At 44.3% G+C, this 22,832-nt stretch overlaps 2 protein-coding genes and 2 non-coding genes across 5 annotated transcripts; 2 read left to right on the top strand and 2 right to left on the bottom strand.

Moving 5' to 3' along the window:
• The first annotated feature begins 6,152 nt into the window (after positions 1-6,152).
• Positions 6,153-14,208, top strand: LOC127326708 (kinesin-like protein KIN-14K). 2 transcript variants are annotated; one of them, XM_071824889.1, is made up of 21 exons: positions 6,153-6,400; positions 6,976-7,130; positions 7,205-7,318; positions 7,516-7,756; positions 8,383-8,480; positions 8,574-8,657; positions 8,743-8,820; positions 8,907-8,999; positions 9,089-9,118; positions 9,634-9,975; positions 10,046-10,127; positions 10,208-10,303; positions 10,386-10,565; positions 10,755-10,861; positions 10,953-11,129; positions 11,233-11,396; positions 11,479-11,732; positions 11,817-11,980; positions 12,882-13,067; positions 13,289-13,389; positions 13,864-14,208. In XM_071824889.1, the coding sequence occupies exons 1-21, from the start codon at positions 6,361-6,363 to the stop codon at positions 14,060-14,062; spliced, it is 2,985 nt and encodes a 994-aa protein (XP_071680990.1). In that variant the 5' UTR covers positions 6,153-6,360; the 3' UTR covers positions 14,063-14,208. The 2 variants fall into 2 exon arrangements, with proteins under 2 accessions (XP_071680990.1, XP_071680991.1); XM_071824890.1 differs by having other exon boundaries at positions 12,882-13,168.
• A 349-nt stretch (positions 14,209-14,557) lies between these two features.
• Positions 14,558-14,630, bottom strand: TRNAF-GAA (transfer RNA phenylalanine (anticodon GAA)). The gene has a single exon. It is a non-coding gene; the product is annotated as a tRNA-Phe (tRNA).
• Positions 14,631-15,290: 660 nt separating this feature from the next.
• Positions 15,291-17,693, bottom strand: LOC127338109 (E3 ubiquitin-protein ligase APD2). Its single transcript, XM_051364361.2, has 9 exons — positions 17,639-17,693; positions 17,308-17,555; positions 17,020-17,122; positions 16,658-16,732; positions 16,465-16,547; positions 16,239-16,382; positions 16,090-16,171; positions 15,678-16,011; positions 15,291-15,610 (listed from the first exon to the last, which is right to left on the bottom strand). The coding sequence occupies exons 1-9, from the start codon at positions 17,691-17,693 to the stop codon at positions 15,532-15,534; spliced, it is 1,203 nt and encodes a 400-aa protein (XP_051220321.2). The 3' UTR covers positions 15,291-15,531.
• TRNAK-CUU (transfer RNA lysine (anticodon CUU)) lies at positions 15,331-15,403 on the top strand. The gene has a single exon. It is a non-coding gene; the product is annotated as a tRNA-Lys (tRNA).
• Positions 17,694-22,832: the final 5,139 nt, after the last annotated feature.

Genomic DNA, 22,832 nt, shown 5'->3' with positions numbered 1-22,832 from the left:
CAGGAGAGCCGCGTCCAAAACCTTGCCAGCGCACGCCAGCACGCGCGCTCACCGCGCTCTGGACGCGCCAGTACGTCGCGCGCTCGATCACCTCCGTCCCTCCCCTGCATCCCTATCACTGGAACGAGCATCGCCACCCTCACCTCTACCGCCTAGACACACTCGAACGACTGCGGCCGCCTTGTCATCGTCGTCCTCATCGGAATACTACCGCGGGTACTGCCGCGATCATCGCATGCGCCCGAGCCCTCCCGTCACCTTTTCTCTGCGCCCGCTGCACCTTGAGCATCGCCAGGACGACGCCTACACGTAGCCGTCCTCGCCTTGCCCCTTCGAGCACCGGAGACGCCGCGCCATGATCGGCCCTTCACAGCACCCGCGGCACCAACTCCCCATCTATAAATAGAGGCGCTCCGAGCACAACTTCTTCACACAATCTCATCTCCTCTCTTCACTGGTTCTTCTCATCCTGGTAGCTAGTCCAATTACACACTACCTCGCCGGAATTGCAAGATCATCGCCGCCGGAGCCCGCAGAACATCTACATCAACTGGAGCCTCGCCAAGCTCCGCCGTTGTACCAGGGACTTCCTCATCTACTTCCACTTCACCGCGCACCTTGCCCTCGATCGCTGGTGGCCTGGTACGCTCTCCGACCCCCCAGTCACGCCGCCAGCACGTCGGGATCCCGTCGGAGACGACGACGATCCTCAACCGCCCGATCCATTTCTAATCTGACGGTTTACATCCCGCGTATCGTTTCGCTTGGTTAATAGCCACTGACGGGTGGCCCCCACCTCGTCAGGGCAGCCCATTGGCACCAGATGCTTGTTGGGCTGCGCAGTGTTGATTTAATTCGTTTCGGCCCGTTTCCATTTCCCGCCAAGCCCAAGTATTCAAATAGGGATTTGTTAATAATTCAAATGTCCTGCAGATGCTTTAGTAAAATTTGAATAGTTTGAAATCTACAACTCCAAATTTAGCAAACTTTATATCTCTGGAAAGCCCATGAAATTATCTAACTAATGCCACTGGTCCCATCTCCAAATTTGTAGTAGAATTAAAATGCTAAAAATAACAAGACATGGACTTTTCCAAATTGAAACTTTATTTAAATTTCAACCATAATTGATTTTGAGTTGATTCCAACTCTCATAAATCACAAATGTTGTCCTATAATTGATTATGCAATAATATAGACAAGTTGTTTGTATGATCAAGGACTAGATCAAAATAATGGCTATGTAGCCATTTCTAGTGCATTTAAATTTTGGAATTCAAATTCTATAAATAGTATGAGAGCTACTCTCTCATTTAAATCTTGATCCTAAGTAATACAATAAGAGGAAATGAACTTAGGCTATTGTATGAGGTGTAGCACCTCATTTAAATTATGCTCCCATATAATAGATATGGAATGTTGACCTTGGTCAACTTATATTCATACCTTATTATTATTTGAGGAGATTAAGATTTAATGAGAGGAAATTATTTTCTCTAAAGATCTAAATAGCAAATAAGTATATGAGAGGAAATTATTTTTCTCTTAAATAAGAACTAACCAAGTAATTCACCATGCCATGTTTGTGTGTTGCTAGAATAATGTGTGTGAACCCCTTTGGTGTGTTTTAGTCAAGCATGTAAGATTGGTTTAGTGATTATATACCTCGTATTCGTATATAGACGCTAGTAACGAGGAATACCAAGAGGAGGAGGCCTACTCTCAAGAGGAGGAGGAGAACTTTGACAACTACCCTGCTCAAGGCAAGCTAATACCCTTGCCAAATCACCAAGTGCATAGCTCTACAAGAGCAAGGCACCATCACCCTTTATTTCATGTCTTACCTATCCCATGTTTTTACCTTACAAGTATTTTTTTTTTGCTTATGTATTTCAAAGTACTTTTGATTCATGACTCACTTGGTCTAGAGTAGAACAATATTTAAGGTTAGCTTGGAGCAAATTAAAGCTAGATAGCACCCCTCATGAAATAGTTGCTAGTGCTAATCAAATAAAATTTGACTACTCTAGATGGGAACATGGTGAAGTGAAATGACTTTGAAAGGATGGTGAATTTGAAGGTGACATGGTTGACTTGGTGAAGTTAAATGAAAACTGATGATGGGTTTTGAATGCGATACCCTTCCAATTATACAAGTACCCCCACAATACCTGATTATGGGTAGGGCTTAACTAGAAACTTGTGTATTTTAGTATGGGTTCCCTCTAAACAAGCCTCATAGGGGTTACACCGAGGCTGCCTCCGTATATGAGAAATGATGTGGATATGAGGTGAATGTACGACCCAAGCCCTGTGCAGTTCCCGGGTTAACAGTTGGTTTTCACCGGGAGGCCAAGCTCATGGGGAGAGGTGCCTATACTAGTATATATAAGTGAAAGGTTAAGGTTGATGATCCGCGTACTGAGTTACGATGATTCAGGGTTATCCTCGACGGATGTAATCAAGAGTTGTGGCACAAGAGTACAACCTCTGCAGAGTGTTAAACCTATTCGAATAGCCGTGTCCACGGTTACGGACGATTGGAAAGGCCATACTGTTCCGTTATCAGAATTTTTGATCTTAAAAAGGAATGATGATTTGAAAGGTGATTTTGACTTGAATCACAAATGAATGGTGGGAATGACACTAATGTTCCCACTTGAGTTAGTCTAGCAAATGATGATTCTTTACTAAAGGTTTGATGAACTAAAACTTGGCTTTCTGCAAATAAACCTAGAGCTTAGCGCCCCTTACTACACTCCCTAAGTAATTACTTTAGTATTAGTTTGCGAGTACTTTAAAGTACTCATGGCTTTGCCCTGGATATTCGAATGCCAGACTTTGAAGAGGAGCAACAGTATCAGGATGACGGACAACAGGACGTCTACGATAACTAGGATCGTCTTCTAACGTCAAGCGTTGCCTGTGGAATAGATAGTCCACTACTACTTCGCTTCCGCTACTATTTGTGTTGTTGAACAATCTATTTGTGTAATATTGGATCATGTGATCCATTGATGTAAGACAAGTATGTGTTGTAATAAATGATGACTCTATGCTACTTACTATTATGTCTCGCAAAAACAATCTTCCTGGGATTGCGATGTATGATATAATAGGCATCTGGACTTAAAAATCCTGGTGTTTACACGCGCCAAGGGTGGGTTTGGCCGCCCTGTGGCGCCTCTTCGACCCCCCTCTGGACTTCGTCTTCGTTTTGGTAAAATATTGACTTCGGCTTTTGTTTCGCCCAATTCCTAGAATATTTCATGTACAACTTTTCTGAAATACAAAAACAACAGAAATAGGGAACTGACACGGTGACATCTTGTTAATAGGTTAGTGTCGGAAATCATGTAAAAGTGCAATGAAGTGTAAACAAAACATATATGAATTGGTGTAAAACAAGCATGAAACATCAAAAATTATAGATACGTTTGAGACGTATCAATCCCCAGCCCTTGTGGGCATGGTGCACCACCCATTTAGCTCATGTGGTCCCTCCGGGACAGGTGGGCCCCACTGTGGGACCCCCGGAACCATCTAGAAGATTCATGGTACGATACCGGAAAAATCCCGAACTTTTCCGGAACCCTAAGATCAACTTTCCTTATATGAATCTTATTCTCCGGACCATTCCGAACCTCCTCGTGATGTCTTGGATCCAATCCGAGACTCTGAACAACATTCGGTCTCCAACTCATATTCCATATCTACTATACGAAATTGAATCTTAAGTGTGTCACCCTACGGTTCATGAACTATGCGGACATGATCGAGACACCTCTCCGACCAATAACCAATAACAGGACCTGGAGATCCATAATGGATCCCACATATTCAACGATGGCTTCGTGATCGAATGAACCATTAACATACGATACCGATTCCCTTTATCGCGCGATACTTTACTTATCCAAGGTTCGAACATCGGTATCTCTATACCTAGTTTAACCTCGTTACCGATAAGTACTCTTTACTCGTACCGTGGTATATCATCCCTTGTGACCTAGTAACATGCTTGCAAGCTAATTGAATAACATTCCACCGAGAGGGCCCAGGGTATATCTATCCGTCATCAGGATGGACAAATCCCACTCTTGATCCATGCGCTTCAACTCATACTTTCAGAGCACTTAATCCCATCTTTATAACCACCCATTTATGAAGTGACGTTTGATGTATCAAAGCATCCATCTGGTGTAAGTGATTTACACAATCTCATGGTCGAAGGACTAGCTAGGTTACTATGTATTGAAAGCTTGTAGCAGAACGAACTTAATGACTTGATCTTATGCTATGCTTACTATGGGTGTGTGTCCATCACATCATTCTCCTAATGACATGATCCTGTTATTAATAACATCCAATGTTCATGATCAGGAAACTATGATTATCTATTAATCAACAAGCTAGTTAAACGAGAGGCTTACTAGGGACTCTGGTTGTTTACACAACGCACATGTATCAATGTTTCCACTTAATACAATTATAGCATGTGATGTAAACATTTATCATGAACACTAAGATATAACAATAACTATTTTATTATTGCCTCTCGAGCATATCTCCAACACAAGATTGAGTTCATTGAGTGAATGAAGATGATTGAGATAAAGTTCATGTGAAGATGAAGAAACAAACAAGATGGAGTTCATTAAAGGAACTCAAATATGGTCATGATTTGGTAAATGGGTTAACCTAACAATGATCAAGTCTTGAAGCAATCAATTGAAGTGCAGAATTCCTTATAGATTTCAAGATAAAGCATACAGATTATAATTGTTGATCAAATCAATTTCAGGGATTGGATTCTAGAAGATCAACACATAAGCGTAAAATGTTGCACTGTCTGGATTGAGTGATCTAGTGGTATGGTAAGCATTGGTAAATCACACTTTGTGAACTAAACCATTATTTATGTGTTTGGTATATCTATGTGGGCTGGTGACCACTCATGGGCTTGCATAAAGAAAGATATAGCTCATGAGATAAATACGTCAAATGGAGTGTGTCATAATAGTTGAGAAGAGAAAGTTTAAGATATGCGCCTTAATGGGATTTTATGTTTGAAGCTCATATTACATTTGGTGATAATAGATATGTGAAAAGTGATTAATTAAGTGAATTTTTCCCATAATGGAATATAAGGGAGCAAACCCGAGTTTCCACCAAGAAACTATGATCAAGAGAAGTATTCCAACTTAAGGTAAGCATAAAAAACATCATCGAACTCAGGTGAAATGCGCAAGGACAATGTATAAATCCTCTAGATTTTTCCTAGTTTTACTGGTCTCGGGGAGCTTTGTAGGAGACCGGGTTATAGGATTGGTGGTAACCCCTGTGCATTCTTCGCCAAGAGGTACCTAAGATTGAGATCCCTTTTGGCCCCTCCATTATTGACCTTCAAGAACTTGTTTCCCCTCTATTGCTCCAATAAATCTTGCATATACTTGAGGCAAAAGAAAGATTAGATCTAGTTCTACAATTCATCTACACAAACACATATATTTGAGGCAAAAGATAGTAGACCTAGATCTAATTAAACGCTTCTCCAGTGGTGGAGAAGGCGGGATTCACTCTCACTTGTAAGGAATTCATCGGGCAGCACCCCACTGAGTTCTACCACAACTTTGAGCGCGCCGTATGCAATAAGCAAACCACAAAAAGTAAGGTCTTTACCCGCCATCCTCTTGGACATGGACATGCTCATATCCTCGAGTTTTTGTAGCTTTCGTGTGTGCCAACCCATCAAATTTTAGTCTCATACCAACCTACAAATCTATTGGCGGAAATCAAAACCCCAACATAGACATGTATATTGTTGTTGCTTTAAGTGAAACGTGTGCTAAGATATTGTATACGTTATTGAAATTGAGTTGACTATTTTTGACACAATTTTGGCCTACTCACCATGATTAATAGCTGATTTAGCTAATTTTACCCTTTTTTTGTTTAAACGAGAAATCCATCATGATTAAACTTGATCTTATGAGAAATCAACTAGGACAAATAAATGTTTGCAAGTCAATATATTGACACAGTTTCAGTGTCTAACTGACGGTAACGCCAGAAGACGGGCAGAGCGAGTTAACGGAAGGAGACGAGCTGGCGACGTCAACGCAAATCAAAGGCCCGCGACATACGCGAGACAGCAACAAACCGAGCCAAAACGAAAACAAAAAAGCAACGGAGGCTCCTCGGCCGGCGCACGACGGCGGGAGCAAAACCCCAGCCCGCGCGTCATCCCCGGAAATCCCCTGATTCCCGCCCATTCCGAGGCTGAATCCGCCCCAACCCCGCCGGCGGCGGCCTCGATCTGCGCCGGGACCGCCTTGAGCTTGTCCCAGGAGGCGGGGAATGGGGAGCGTGGACGGCGACAGCGAGGGGCTCCGGGCAGGTGAGGCGGCTGATCCCGGATGCACATCGGGTTGCGAAATTGGAGCCTGCGAGCTCGATTTTTTTTTTGTCAGCGAGCGTGCTCTCTGGATTCTCGGGCTACATATCCGGCGAGTTTGTTAGCTATATGCAACCCGACTATTCTTAAGCTCTGTCTCTGATTCATTGCTTTGCACTTGGAGTTAATTTCATTTCTTCCTCACGTTGCTCGATCACTCTTTCGTCGGCAAGATTTTTGCTGAAGAAGCGCCGATGTATTGAAGCGGCCGCTATTATTTAGTTTGATATCCCCTTGGAGTTGAATTTTGATTGCTTTTGTCGTGTATCTTCTTCGAGGGACCGTCTGAATGTTAGTTTTGGGCTTGGTGGTGTCGCTAGTGCTTTCTCCTTTCTCTTTCCGACTTGTAATTTGACTCTGTACTTGAGGCTTTGAGGCTTGGCTGATTATATGTTCAGGCTGGCCTAGGCCCGCCGTAGTTACAGTAAACAAAAGTTTTCAGTTTTTGATCCTGTACTCGTGAATTTTGCATGTCTGTCATATTAATTGTTTTACGTGGTGGTGAAAAACCTTCCTAGATGCTCGACGTGCGGAGGTGATCAAATGGCTCGGTGCCTTAATCCCGGAGCACCGTCTGCCATCAGATTCATCTGACGAAGAGCTCCGGGAGCTGCTCGGCGATGGCACTGTTCTGTGCCGTCTCGCGGACACACTCATCCCTGGTGCTCTTGAGGTGTGCCTTTTGCACTTCGAAAATTTCCGGGTTATGTTGATTTACATGCTTTGATTATGACTGTTTTTGTTTAGGGGTTACCTGGTGGTTATGCATCATCGGAGCAGCGTTCGGGCAATGTGAAGAAGTTCCTGTCGGTGGTTGCTGACATGGGGCTGCCAGGCTTCAGCGTGAAAGATCTCGAGGAGGTGAGGGTGCTTTCATCATATAAGTAGTTGGTACCATGCTTGAGTTTTTAATTACAATAACTGTTGAAACTAATTTCTTATTGGTAAGTTGGATGTTGCTCTTATTATTGTTGTATAGTGAGGTGGTTAGGGTTGTTGGTCGTGGTTTGTGTTACTGTCAAGTTACATTATAATAACCCTGGATGTGATGATTGCAGGGATCAATGTCTTCGGTGGTGGATTGCCTCTTGGTTCTGCGGGACAATTTGAGTCCTGGATTGGTTAATGATAATTCAGGAGATGTTTTAAAGACTCCGTCCCGGAAAAAATGGAGAGTTCCAGAAACTGATGTGTCTCTAGTTGCTGGTGGTGCAGCACAAGGGAAAACACCCACAAGAGAGGACAGGGGAAATGGGCTTCCCTATCCCAAGTCTCAGCAGAAAACTCCTGCATTTAATGGTATGCGCGTATTGTAGTTCATTTTGCACAATTTCGTAAATACTGTAAAAGAAGTCCCTTGGGAGTTAGGCTCCATTTGGCAGCTTGTTTTTTAATAAACCAATCCAAAACCATGGTATTCCAACACCTAGGCAAGTGATAATACAGTCTTCTTAAAACTGTAGTTTTTGAAAAAAGAGGTTCAGACCTCTTACCTCAGTTTTTTTTTGGATTACGACGGTTTAAAAACAATGGTATTTTACTGTACTAAACAGCTCAAAGTATTGCAAACTATAGTTTTTTCAGAAACTCCAGTACAAAAATAGTGAGGAAACTGTGTTGTCAAACAGGCCCTTAGTCTTTTGCTCTAGAATTATTTAACTCATATATGATACAACATATATGTAATTATTACCCTTTTATGATATCAAACAATTTATACTTTCAAGAGGCATGATGATCTGATCAGGTTGAGTGGGTTGTCAGGGCTTTAACATGGTTCAAATTCTTCATGCTGACAATATTATTAAATATTTTATGCTTTGATACAATTCTCATCGCTGAGTACAAATACCAGGTACCGTAATTTTGGGATACTACTTTCCTGCAGCCTTTTGATCTATACAATCCTGTTGTATATCCTGCAGGACAAAAGCTTCGCGAGATTTTCCAGCTAAAACGTGGATCTTATGCTGATCTTCCAGCTGCCAAGATTTCAGAGATGATGCATTCAAACAGTTTAGATGTAACTCCATCGTTGACACCTAGGATATTTCCTAAATTTGTTGAATAGCTCTATCTTGTGATGTCCCTTTCCTAATGATAATTATATTCGCAGAATGCACCAACTCAGTCTCTTCTTACAGTTGTTAATGGTATCCTGGATGAAAGCATTGAAAGAAGAAAGGGAGAAATTCCACATGTATTTCTTTTTTTTAAACCACGAATCTACCTCTTTCTCTCTTTTTGTTGTTAAATTTTTCATCTAACTCGTCTTCTCACATCAGCGTGTAGTTTATTTACTGAGGAAAGTAGTGCAAGAGATTGAGCGTCGTCTGTGTGTTCAAGCAGAGCACATAAGAAATGTAAGTAAAACCTTTACTTGAACTTTATATTTTTCCTTTTGTACTTTGAATACAGCTCTTGAATCAGATGATCCCTTGCTTTTCAGCAAAATACTATCATCAAGACAAGGGAAGAAAAGTACCATTCAAAAATTAAAGCACTTGAATTATTAGTAAATGGCACAAATGAAGAAAACCAGGTACATCTATTTACTTGATGGTCAGGATAAATTATAGAGGTTCAGAATTGTTATCCACTGTGCTGATGTTGTGCAGTTTTCCTGACCAGATGGCAATAAATCTGCTCCACGTAGTCAAGGTACGACTCATATATACTCCCTCCATTCCAAATAATTGACTCAACTTTGTCTAGATACACTTGTATGTAGACGCGTTTTGGTGTGTAGATACATGCACATCTAGGCAAAGCTGAGTCATTTATTCTAATTTCCTTTTTTTTCCGTGTCTTTCCTCATTCTACACTCAATGCATTTTGTTTGATTCTGTAGTATTATAGTTTATCAATATGTTCTACCCCCTCCGATTCATATTACTTGAGTCTAATATGAATGGATGTAGACATATTTTAGTTCTAGGTACATCCATACTAGAGTCAAGTAATATGAATCGGAGGGAGTACTAATAAGATACACATAGATGAACAGATGAAATGAAAAATGACATCATACAGTTATTTTTCTGAGAATTTATGATTATTTCTACTAATAGTACATGTGATAAACAAATAAGATAATCTTTTCCGTCACTTGCGCTATTAGTAGAGATTATGCTGGTAGTAAGTCATAGGATGACATACTTTTATGTTTGTTGCAGGAAGAGAAGTCGAAAATTGAAGAGAGAAGGAAATTCAGTGAGCAAAATGTTGTTCGGTTAGTGAAAGAAAAAGAAAATGCTGAGAACATGATAGCAGGCCTTAAGGAAGAAATGGAAGAAATGAATAGGCTCTATGAACAACAGCTTGGTCAGTTTGAAGTTAAGACAAAGGAAATGGAAGACCAATTAACAAGCAAAGTGAAGGAATTTGAGCTTCATGTAGTGCAGTCAAACAGGAAAATAGAAGAAATTGAGACTGCCTCTAAGCTGAAATCACAGTTATGGAACAAAAAGGAAAATATTTTTCAGAATTACATGAATAGTCAACAGTTAAATGTCAAGGTATGTTTGTTTATAACTTGTTAAAATTCTTTTGTGGTTTTACTTATTTTCTGTTTATTTGCAATGGCAGTCTTTAACTATATCATCACGGTCAATAAAGAACGACCTGAATGTCTTCCAGATGAAGTGGAAAGATGAAATGTCTAATTTAGGTAAGTTCTGTTGCATTGTTTTCTGTAAAATTATATGGTTAGTTTTAAGTTTGAAAGGTTTTCTATTTGAACTTGTGCAGGGTCCAATTTAAAGTGTTTAGTTGATGCCGCCGAAAATTACCACAAAGTTCTCGCTGAAAACCAGAAATTGTTTAATGAAATGCAAGAATTAAAAGGTATCCCATTGCCCAGAGATTGTTTCAGTTGTACAGCATAGATATCATATTAATTTTTTTTAGTATCTTATCTTTTTTGTAGGTAATATAAGAGTATACTGTCGTGTAAGACCATTTCTTCCTGGTCAAGATAAAAAATCGACCACTATTGATTACATTGGTGAAAGTGGTGATCTTCTGATTTCAAATCCTTCGAAGCAAGGAAAAGACGGACATCGCATGTTCAAGTTTAACAAAGTGTTCAGTTCATTTGCTTCCCAAGGTACAACTTTATAATAGTACTCCCTCCAGCCCTAAATACTTGTCGCATGTTTGATGAACCTAAACATATTTTAGCGTATATTTTGCTTAAATCTGCGAAAAGTATTTAGGGCCGGAGGGAATAACATTTTTTGTTTTTGTTTACACATGTTAATAAGTTTTGTAATTGACTTTTTTTTTAAATTTACAGCTGAGGTATTCTCAGACATTCAGCCGTTGATTCGGTCAGTTCTTGATGGATTTAATGTGTGTATTTTTGCGTATGGGCAAACTGGTTCTGGAAAAACTTACACGATGGTACTGATTCTAATCATGAGTACTCGTTTTTTTTTGTATTGTATTAACTATAATTATTAGTGTCTTATTATCTATATTTTTTGTTCACTAGAGTGGACCCAGCATGTCAAAAACAGATTGGGGTGTCAATTACCGGGCTTTAAATGATCTGTTTGATATCTCACTAAGTAGGAGAAACGTTTTCTCGTATGAGGTGGGAGTACAGATGGTTGAGATATATAATGAACAAGTTCGTGATCTTCTGTCAAATGATATTGCACAGAAACGATATCCTTTTTATATTATCGCCTTGCCGTTTTTCGTTATGTTTCTTGTGTTTATGTTGTTAACATTACAAAAGCAATGATGGTACTCCTTGACATAAATAAACACTTGGGATTTGGAGCACTTCTCAGCCTAATGGACTTGTTGTACCGGATGCGAGCTTACACTCCGTTACATCAACATCAGATGTGTTAGACTTGATGGAAATTGGACTAGCAAATAGAGCAGTTGGTTCGACGGCCTTAAATGAAAGAAGCAGTCGCTCACACAGGTTGACTGAACTATTAATCATAGTTATATTTGTATTTATTCCTTATAATATGGATTTATTAAAATAATATTACTACATGTAGCATTCTAACCGTGCATGTTCGAGGATTGGATATGAAGAATGGATCCACCTCTAGAGGATGTCTGCATCTCATTGATCTTGCTGGCAGTGAAAGAGTTGAGCGGTCTGAGGCAACTGGAGATAGATTGAAGGAGGCTCAACACATTAACAAATCACTCTCTGCTTTAGGTGATGTGATTTTTGCTTTGGCACAGAAAAATGCCCATGTGCCCTACAGAAACAGCAAGCTAACACAAGTTCTCCAGAGCTCTTTGGGTAATTGATTGCTTAGTCATTGGTAAATAATGCATTTTTATATTTATTCCTTTTATAATTATTTCTTAAAATTATTTATTGCAGGTGGACAAGCAAAGACACTAATGTTTGTTCAAATAAATCCTGATGTCGAGTCCTATTCAGAAACTATAAGCACTCTAAAGTTCGCTGAAAGAGTTTCTGGAGTAGAGTTAGGTGCTGCAAGAAGTAACAAAGAGGGAAAGGATATGAAAGAGCTGTTGGAACAGGTTTTTATACTTCAGCTTTTATCTAACTCGCCTGGAACTGGAGTTTAATTGTTTTCCTTTTGAGTACTTACAGAACTGTTTTGGTCTGGAAAGAAAGGAATACTATGTAAAAGAAAATGATAGACTTACATATGAATGGAATATTTAAATTGTTAACATTATGGAAAAACGAAGTACTCCCTCCGATTCATATTACTTGCCATTGATATGGATGTATTTAGAACTAAAATGTATCTAGATACATCTATATTAGAATCAACTAATATGGGTCGGAGGGAGTACATATTTTCCTTCTATGATCACTTGGAACACAGGTTGGAACCCAATTTTAGGACTCGAGAGGTTATTGTAAACTTGTGATTAGAATTGGTAAGGTTTTAAACTGTTAAAACTACTATTCACAGCCCTGTATCAAAACAATAAGCAGTAAAATAGCTGAGCTTCGAGGCTGTCCCTGCCTAAGTTTTCTGTAGGTTCCTAACCTTTACTTATCCAATGCTGGATACCTAATTACATCAAGAATATGCCAGAAATCAATGCCATCAATCATGTAGGGGTATATGTCACAACCCTGTTGAAATAAACTTTTGAATCTATTATATAGTAAGAATAAGCTAAAAAAATTGTATAATAGAGAATCGCAAAATTTTCATAGGACCATGTGTACAGCTTTAAGCTTTCTATAATTCAGTAGCTAGAAGATGAGGAATCGTTGTATTACTGTTAGATATACAGTATATGATTCAAGTTTTATGTTGCTAATGGCGTGAAGTAATAGTTGGAACTCCAAAATGATTGTTCCTACTTCCTGTAATTGATCTTACTGACGATGATTATCTCTTGTAGTGCGGACAATTTGTCGTTTCAGTTTAAGACTTGCTCTTCATGTTTTTCTTTTCAGGTTTCATCTTTGAAAGATACAATTTCACGAAAAGATATGGAAATTGAGCAGCTCCAACTCATGAAAGACAATGCTAAACCCCCAAATTTGTTCATTGACAAACCAAGCAAGTTCAATTCCAACCAGGCATCGCTGGTCACATTAAACCAACGGATCACATTATCAGATCATCTGAGTTATGCTGAGGTGAATGCAGATGCTGGTCATACGTCACCCATTGGCATTGCACCTATGAGATTGGATGAAGCGGATTATGAAGAAAATGTATCTGGAGATGAAATGACAATGTACTTGATAGCTTCCATCAGAATTATCAATTGTTTTCCTTCATTTTATATCTAATTTGGCAACACAGTTTGATCTTTTGAAAACTAGGCTTGCTAATTTGGTAATGCCAATAATTTCAGGAGTACAGTTCCATCCCGAGTAGCCAGATCCACTCTCACAAAAACCGGGCAGCCAACACCGTCCAGATCAAAACCAAGAGACTCAGTTTTGAAGACTCCAAGTATGTACCGTAAACCACACAAGTATAGAACTTCTCTACTTTGACATTACAGGTTACTACTACCTCCGTTTCAAGTAATAAGGCGCACGCGTATTCCAAGACGAACTTTGACCATAAAAGTTGAGCAACAAAATTTTGATTATATTATATGTAATTAGTATCGTTGGATTCGTATTGAAACACACTTTTCAATGATAGTAATTTCATGCAAACAACCTTTATCTGTTTGAAGTTATTCTTGGTCAAACAAAAAACACGTAAAACGAGGACGCCTTATTCCTTGAAACGGAGGTAGTATTATGGTGGCACCTGTAAAATGTTAGTACTAGTGCTCAAATAAAACCTTGACACTTTGGAAAATCTCATGTTGCTTTGCCCATATAGTCTTTGTATCTAGCTGTGAATTATGCATGGTAAACATTCAAACTAGATCTAATTTCCCTATATCTAATGGGAATCTTGCTGACTCACCAGGTCAAACGAAACCTTCATCGAGCCAGTTGACAGGAGGCTCTTCAGTGAGGACCTCCAAAAGATGGCAGAAGTAGAGCACCTTCCAGGTGCTTGGTATTTAAACGGGCTCCAGAAGATGATAGAAGTAGAGTACATCGTACCTCCCAGGTGCTCGGTTGTATTTTGTGCGCTCACTGTGGCTCGCCGAAGGTGGAAATAGGCGGGGTAGCTTAGCTGTACAATAGATGTATGCTTGTAAGGTGTAACTCAAGCACTGAAAAATCCCCTGACGAAAGATGAGCTTTTGGTGCCTCGTGTTTTGCCTATACAGATCAAAATCAAGGAATGCCATTGTGTTTCCGTTTATTCTGCGGGCACGGGGTGTTTTGAGATCCTAGCATGCTTGCTTTGCTGTGCTCTAATCATGGATTGTGAACTTTTATGCTTGGTTTGAGGTGATGAAGGTTTGATATTGTGTGCTCATGAGGTACCATTAACAGGCTTGGAAAAGACACAAAGTTTCTTGTTTCAGTCACATAACCATGTCAAACTTGCTGGATCTCCGATGAAAACGCTGTTGATAGTTCACACTTCACACGGAAGATACCACTTCTGAAGAAGGCTTGTACAGTTTTTTTTTTTTTGAAGATTAGACTAAAAAACGGAGTACAATGATTTTCAGTCTTTTTGAAGATTAGACTAAAAAAAAATGAATTGCGGTGAGCGTGGATCGAACACGCGACCTTCAGATCTTCAGTCTGACGCTCTCCCAACTGAGCTATCCCCGCTTGAATGATTTCATGCAAATTACTCATTATTTATATGTAATAGTAATCACTCCATGTCTTCTCAATAGTGCTTTCTCGAATAAACGGCAGGAGTTCGTGTTGCCATTTAGAAAAATGAAGAATTCCCACCATCCTTTTTCAGTTGCTTCTTTGCATCAATCAAAGAAGAAAGAGCCCCAAATTTTAAATTTTCTATCATATCGAGGGCACGTTGGGAGCACATGCACGTGCTGTGGGTTTTTAAATAAATACGAAATATACATGATCTTTGAATAAGTCTTCCCTATCAAATGTAATTAAGAACTTTCCATGAAAATGTATCTAGATTGTACAAGCAGAGAGTATAGTTCTGTCGTCGAAGTCTCAATTTCTTTTAACATGAGCTCATTCTTTAAATACTTTTGTCTGACCTTGGCTCAAACTTGTGTGGTGAATTGAATTGAATATCACTAACAATTTATCATGGATCAGTTGATAATTCAATGTATCTTGTTTGTGTTTTTCTTGATAATTGTCGAAGGTGTTTTGTTACCCTCGGTTGCAATGTTTCGAAGAAAGTTAAATAGAAATAAAAATATGTGTGATTCCTTACTCATTGATATCGCAGAATGCTGCAATGACACCATTCCGCACTTCTCAAAAACACATCGATTTGGACGTGACGACAACATGGAGGATCTAATTTGATACCATTCGCCAAGCCCGTCTAGCTCAGTTGGTAGAGCGCAAGGCTCTTAACCTTGTGGTCGTGGGTTCGAGCCCCACGGTGGGCGATCATTTTTTTCACGCGCTCATACTTTTTTTTTTTGGGTCTCTCGTTCATTCAAAGTTTAAAACAGTAGGAAATGTTCGTCCTCAGTTCCTCAAGAGAAGGCGGGCCATCATCAGATCAGATACTCAATCAGAGGGTGAAAATCCTCCTCACTTTCTTGAGCTTCCTCCGGCAGAACGGGCAGCTGCCACCATCTCCCTCCACAATCCTGCGACAAAGCAGGCATCAATCTCTCAACCATACAATCTTGCTCGGGAAAAACACACTGTAGATACCTGGTGCCGCAGGGGTGGCAGGTGGCGGAGTGGCCGCAGGGGAGGAAGAAGCAGTCCCTCCGGGCGTCGCAGCACACAACACACAGCCGCCGCTCCTCCTCGTCCCCTCCCATCTCCTCCTCGTGGTCGCCGTCGTGGGAGACAGAGTCGTAGGACGAGCCCAGGCTCGCCTCCTCCTCCTTGTCCGCTGCCAGCAGCGAGGTCGTCGTCGTCCTCTGCTCTCCTGCTCCGGGAGAACGTCGTCCGCCCTCGCCCCCGGTGCAGCACCAGCAGCAGAACCCGATCATCGTGCTCAGTACCTCGTACAGGAGCAGCAGCGCCACCGCCAAGATGGCTACCAACGTCAACGTGACATTCAGCATTTCATTGAGGTAATTTGATCGAACTGAACCTGTGCTGTACCGTACCGTACCTGAGCCGATGAAGTAAACTATCCAGCGAGGCTCGTACGACAGTATCACTCTCACGTGCTGTTCGTCGTCAGAGTTCGATCTCTGAAAGGTTGTTTGTTAGTAGAACATTGGCTGCAACTTTAACTGAATCTTCAGATATTTATTTCACCTCACTGAGACCAGATGATAGAACCGCGACATTCTGGCCCAGAATCGGGAGCCTGTACGTGCAAACGGAGCTGCCCGGCGAGCACGCGTAGTCTGCTCCCGTGGTGTTGTAGAGCACGGCCATGACTCTGATATCCAGCGCCACCTGCCAGTTCACATAGCTCACGAAATCTTCAGAAGAAGAACGGCTAGCACTGCTGCTGTGTCGCGGGAAGCGTCGATCTTACCGTTGTGTCTTGATCGTGTAAGTTGCCCACGGCGACGTAATAGTCGCCGGGCGAAAGGATTGCCTGCTTAACTGTTCCAGTTCCTGAGATTCAGAGTTTGGCGTGTTAGGATTTTAGAATGCTACAGTCGACACCCAACAGTGTTTTTTTTTTTCTTGCGGTCAAACAAGTCAGAGACTTTGACAGTGCTTACCCTGTACCAAACGCCATGCTAATGTGGTCTCATGTACTGATGGGTTCTCTGTCCACTGAGTAAAGCTTTTATTACCTGTGGTGAACTCAAAACCTCAGAAAATGATTTACATATAGTGTATCTACTTTTGGAGAAATGGAGTTATAGTCTTGTGTATTGTGTACGCAGTGCTGATCAGCCCAAAATCCTAAAACGGGATTAAACAATCGAAACGATGGATTTTGTGGAAATTACTGCCTAGTAGTGTTCACTGTTCTGTTCTCACAGGCCAAATTGCACCACTGCCTCGAGTGGTATACATGCTATGACATTGTTCAGACATGAGAGATGCAGTAATTCCTCTGTTTAGGGAAACCCTTTACCTTGCGCAATGATGATGCAGAACGGATTAATCAGTTCAGTGGAAGGCTTGACACTGTAGCCGACTTGTATTTGACTCCCCGCGTTTAGGAAATAAACCCATTCCTGCTGGAGACACAAGATGTAGTAGCTAAATCACACCAAGAACTCGGAGCAATTGGTTTACCACTCTGATCTGAACTTCTGAATTTTTCTGAACCAAGCATGACAGTACTCGGAGAGTGGTACACGGCCCGAAACTAACTGACAAGTGGATACAGGGAGTGATGTGGTAACGCAACGGTACGTACCCGGTGGGAGTTGGCAGGCACGACGACGCGGCGAGCCTCCGACCACGCAGCCGGCACGTCGAGGCGCGGTGCCCCGCCGGGCAGCCCGTAGAGCATGAGCCCGTTCTCTCCCGGCCATTGTTCCTCCGCCATCCTCACTGTGATTTCCTTGAAGAAGAAGGGGTTCATCTGCACGAGCCGCGAGCAGCCTGGCCCGACGACCAGCTCCGCCTGGCCGTAGTAGTACCCCGCCATCAACGCCATAGACACTACATTATATGCACCATACATCAGGGCGAAACATCAACGCCAATTGACTAGAACACTGCCAGCTAGCGCCATTGTTACGGACCGAGAAGGCAGAACGTGAGAAAGACGACGGAGCAGAGCATCGCTGCCACCGCCATGAGGCGTTCAGAGATGGACTTCTAGACGGCGTAAGGGTCAGGGCACTGGAGAGTGGAGACCTCGGGAAGACAGCTTAGCTTAGCTTGCGAGAGCCGAGTGCTTAGCTACCTACTGGTCCGAGGGCTCGTGCAGGAACAGGGGAACGACCGTTCTTAGCGGACGATACAGCTTGCGGTGGTTCAGGTTTTTGCTGGGCGGGAGACGGGAAGACATACCGTTAGAGCAGGTCTCACAGACCCCCTAAAAGGCCCAACCCCGTAAAATAACCGCCGATATACGGGGTAGAGCTCTACCCGGCTGTCTAGCAGACCGCGTAAATCAGGCCCCTGACTCGAAATTTTTCAGTTTCGGCTACGGGGCGGCTTCTCGCCCCTTACTTGTGCGGGGCGGAGGGGGAATACAGGGCCAACCCCTCACCCTTGGCGGGCTGAAATTTCAGCTAGCAACTGCTTCTGCGCACTGGAGCGGGCGGCGGCCATGGCGGGCGTCCAGAGCGGGAGCGGGCGCGGCCGGCGTGGGGACGGCCGGAGCGGGCGTGGCCAGGGCCGGCGGCGGCCGGGGCAGGAGCGGGCGCAGCCGGTGCGGGCGCGGCCGGCCGTGGCTCGCGCGCGGCCCGGGGCGGGGAGCGGGCGCGGCCGGCAGGGCGGGCGGGGGCGGCCGGACCGAGGCTGGAGCGGGCGGCGGCCGGAGCTCACGCGCGGCCATGGCCGGGGCGGGGGGCGGCCGGGGTGGAGCAGGGCCGGCGGCGGGGTGCCAGGGCAGGGCAGGGGCGGCCGGGGCAGGGGCAGAGCAGGGGCGGCCGGGGTAGGGTGGGGCAGGAGCTGTGATGCACGAGGAGGAAGAAAGAGAGAAGGAAGAAGAGAAAAAAAATAATAATTTCGTATATTCTGGGAATATTCTTCTTTACAGTTTAGACATGTTAAGGCAATATGCTTGTTGTATTACCAGGGGGTAAAAGGCCACAATATATAATACATGTATAGGTGCACATATGCAGAAAGCCCCCTAACATATGGGGAAACTACAATATACAGATATATACATCTAACACCCCCCCCCCCCCCCGCAAACTCATGGTGGATCCACAACACTGAGTTTGGAGAGTAAGAAATCATGCTGTGCTTGAGTCTGTGCCTTCGTAAAGAAATCCGCCAACTGCAAATCTGAAGGCACATAATGAACCGCAACAACATCATCCTGTACCTGTGCACGTGTGTAAAAAGCATTAACACCGATATGCTTGGTCAGCTCATGCTTGACCGGATCACGTGCAATACTGATAGCACCTGTACTGTCAGACAAAAGTGGAGTGGGTGTCGTAACAGAGACCCCAAAATCTGCATGCAACCACCGTAACCAAGTCACCTCAGCAATCAACAAAGCCATAGCCCTCAACTCAGCCTCAACACTCGAACGGTAAACGGCGACCTGTTTCTTCGTCTTCCAAGCAACAAGCGAACCACCAAGAAACACACAGTAAGCAGAAAGCGAACGACGATCTGTAGGATCACTCGCCCACGTAGCATCCGAATAGCACTGGAGCTGGAGAGAGCTGGAACGGGGAAAGAAAAGGCGACGAGTGATCGTGCCACGAAGGTAACGAAGAACACGGAGGAGATGACTGTAGTGAACAGTGGTAGGAGCTGAGACAAACTGACTCAGAATATGAACATGATAAGAAATATCAGGACGAGTGACAGCAAGATAAACAAGACTCCCAACAAGATGACGATAACGTGTGGGATCAGGAAGAGGATCACCATCAGTAGGATGAAGCTTAACATTAAGCTCCATAGGAGTATCAACCGTGCGCTCATCCCCAAGAGCAGCACGAGCAAGAAGATCCTGAATGTACTTCTCCTGAGAGATAGAAAAGCCATCGGAAGTGGAGGAAACCTCAATCCCAAGAAAATAGCGAAGAGGACCAAGATCAGTCATGAGAAACTGATCACGAAGACGAGCCTTTACAAATGCAATATACTCAGGATCATCACCAGTAATGATCATATCATCAACATAGAGAAGGAGAAGGGTGCGTCCACGAGGAGAAGTGTGAACGAAAAGTGCTGGATCATGAAGACTAGGAGAGAAACCAGCAGCAGTCACCACAGAGGCAAAGCGCTCAAACCAGGCACGAGGGGCCTGTTTGAGACCATAGAGAGAACGTCGAAGACGACAAACCATCCTATCGGGAACAGAATACCCAGGAGGAGGCTGCATGTAAACCTCCTCACTCAACTCGCCATTAAGAAAAGCATTCTGAACATCAAGCTGGGAGACAGACCAGCGGCGAACAGAAGCAACAACAAGAAGGGTACGCACAGTAGTCATATGAGCCACAGGGGCAAAAGTCTCATCATAGTCACGACCGTGCTCCTGCTGAAAGCCACGAGCCACAAGACGCGCTTTATAGCGCTCAAGAGATCCATCAGAGCGAGTCTTAATTTTATAGACCCACTTACACGTGATATGACGAACACCAGAAGGAGGAGAAACAAGATACCAAGTGCCAGTGCGCTCAAGCGTAGCGATCTCCTCTGCCATGGCAAGCTGCCATTCAGGATGACGCTCGGCATCCCGATAAGAAGTCGGCTCGGAAACGACAGAGAGACCATACTGACTAGGAGAGTAACGAACTGGAGCACGACGCTGACGACAGGCCGTGAAGGGGGAGGCTCATCTGCAGAAGACAAGTCATGAGAAGAAGAGGAAGAAGGGACAGCATCGGAAGGAGCCGAAGCCGGAGAACGAGGAGTACTAGGTGGACTAGACGAACGAGAGGATGGCGCCGAAGGGGGCGCATCAGAAGTAGGAGGGAGGGGAGAATGGACAACAGGGGGTGCATCCGGAAAAAAGAAGAAAAGAAATATCATCCACCGGGTAAGTACCCGAGGTGGGGCGAGGATAGAAGGGACGCGTCTCATCAAACGTGACATCACGAGAGATGCGCATCCGACGACCAACGGGATCCCAACAGCGATAGCCCTTATGCTCATCACTGTATCCGAGAAAAACACACTCAACAGACTGAGCGGTCAGTTTGGTGCGTTCGCGAGGAGGGAGAAGAACATAGCAGATGCAACCAAAGGAACAGAGAGTCGAGTAGTCTGGAGAAGCACCAGAGAGACGCTCGAGAGGAATGCCACCCTGTAGAGCAGCGGAAGGCTGAATGTTAATGAGGTGGGCCGACGTAGCAACAGCCTCAGCCCAGAAATGTGGCGGAAGAGAAGAAGCAATCATCATAGCACGAGTGGTCTCAAGAAGATGACGATGCTTACGCTCGGCGACACCATTTTGAGCATGGGCGCCGGGACATGAGAACTGAGCGAGGGTACCCTCCTCAGCAAGGACACCACGAAGGTGCTGGGAGATATACTCACCAGCAGAATCAGCACGCAACACGCGAATGAGTGAGGAATACTGAGTGCGGACCATGGCCGCAAAACGCTGATAAATAGAGAGCACCTCATTGCGAGAGTGCATGAAAAACACCCAGGTGTACCGTGAAAAATCATCAATGAATAAGATATAGTATCGATGGCCCCCTTTCGAAGCGAAGGGAGCCGGACCCCAAACATCTGAATGGACTAAATCGAACGGTCGCTGAGAGACAGACACACTAGTAGGATAGGGAAGCTGAATCTGTTTACCTAACCTACAGCCCTGACAGTGTAACAACCCATTTCCAGAGACAGACCCCAGAAGGCCACGATGAACCAAAGACGACAGGCGAGAGTCACAAAGGTGACCAAGACGATGATGCCACTGCTGAAAAGAGCCGGTGACAGAGGCGACAACCGGAGAACTGGCAGATGGAGTGGCAGCGGAAGGAATACGAAGCCAGTATAACTCCCAAAGCCCCGGAGACTTACGGCTACGAGGCCCAGCTCCAACCAGGGCCTGTGTGCGACGATCCTGAACCGCACAAGACTCAGCGTCAAGAATGACACGACAACCAGAATCGGTGAGCTGGCTAGCAGAGAAAAGGTTCATCTGAAGGCAAGGAACATGAGAAACATCAGGGACAGAGAAAGAGGGAGTAGAAATGGTGCCTCTACTAGAAACAGGAATAGAGGTACCATCAGCCGTGACAACACGGACAGGAGAAATAAGAGACCGAAGAGCAGACAGAATAGAAGACTCAGAGGTCATATGAAAGGAAGCTCCAGAATCCAGATACCACGGGGACGTACTGATCGTGTAGAAAGTGGTGGTCGCGCGGTGCCGGAAGAGCCGGCCACGTAACCAGCAGCGCCGGCGAGGAAGAGTCTCGTAGCAAATGAAAGTGCACTCACGAAGACCCCTGAGAATGTCCTGATCAGAGAGTGCAACTGCAGAAGATCCTGAAGAGCCAGCCTGCTGACGATCCTGGAACTGCTGACGTAAGCTGGGATCCCGCGTCCAGCAGGTAGAGGAAGTGTGGCCAACCTTGCCACAATAGGTGCAATGAGGACGAGGGCGGAGACTCAGACCGCGAGGCTGCTGACGTAAACTGGAATCCCAAGCATCAAGCAGGCGGTGAAGCTGCGCTATCTCATGCGCAGAGAGGGGCGCGACTGGAGAGGTCGACGTACAATCAGGTGCCGACGAGGAGCTATCACCCACACGCACAGAGGCCACCAAAGGGGGCGACGGAGAGCAACACGCCGATGAAGAAAGAGTCGGCAAAGCGCGGTCATAACCACGTGAAGGGGCCGCGAAAGTCGATGTAGAGCGGCATGCCGACATAGACGAAGGCGGCGAAGCGCGAGCAGAGCCGCGTGAAGAGGCCGCGAAAGTCGATGTAGAGCGGCAGGCCGACATAGAGGAAGTCGGCAAAGCGCGGGCAGAGCCGCGTGAAGAGGCCGCAAAAGTCGGTATAGAGCGGCGAGCCGACGTAGACGGAGTCGGTGAAGCGCGGGCAGAGCCGCGTGAAGAGGCCGCAAACGGCGACGAAGAATAGCTAGCAGTCATGCACGGAGGCAGCGGACAAATATCAAGTACCGAAGGTGGGCCCAAAGAAGGGGCGGGATCAGCGGAAGACATAGCTCTTTTTTTTCTCTTTTTTTTGCTTCAGACGGAAGTCAACTGCAGGAGAGCGATCTCAGGAGAGCAGGGAGATCGGAGGCAGCAGGGATGAGGCGGGCAAGGAGAACGAC

The sequence above is a fragment of the Lolium perenne genome, chromosome 1 (assembly GCF_019359855.2).
Source record: "Lolium perenne isolate Kyuss_39 chromosome 1, Kyuss_2.0, whole genome shotgun sequence".
NCBI lineage: Eukaryota > Viridiplantae > Streptophyta > Magnoliopsida > Poales > Poaceae > Lolium > Lolium perenne.
Note: the sequence above shows the minus strand (reverse complement) of the source record. Positions and strands in the feature narration are given on the sequence as shown.

Bases quoted from the DNA above. Each gene is read 5' to 3' on its own strand.
- LOC127326708 (XM_071824889.1), top strand. From the start codon at position 6,361: ATGGGGAGCGTGGACGGCGACAGCGAGGGGCTCCGGGCAG. The intron at 7,131-7,204 runs GTGTGCCTTTTG...GTTTTTGTTTAG, and splicing joins TCATCCCTGGTGCTCTTGAG to GGGTTACCTGGTGGTTATGC. The intron at 10,566-10,754 runs GTACAACTTTAT...TTAAATTTACAG, and splicing joins CAGTTCATTTGCTTCCCAAG to CTGAGGTATTCTCAGACATT.
- LOC127338109 (XM_051364361.2), bottom strand. From the start codon at position 17,693: ATGGCGGTGGCAGCGATGCTCTGCTCCGTCGTCTTTCTCACGTTCTGC. The intron at 17,556-17,638 runs GTCCGTAACAAT...CATATAATGTAG, and splicing joins TCTCACGTTCTGCCTTCTCG to TGTCTATGGCGTTGATGGCG. The intron at 16,733-17,019 runs GTAAAGGGTTTC...AGTTCACCACAG, and splicing joins CTGCATCATCATTGCGCAAG to GTAATAAAAGCTTTACTCAG.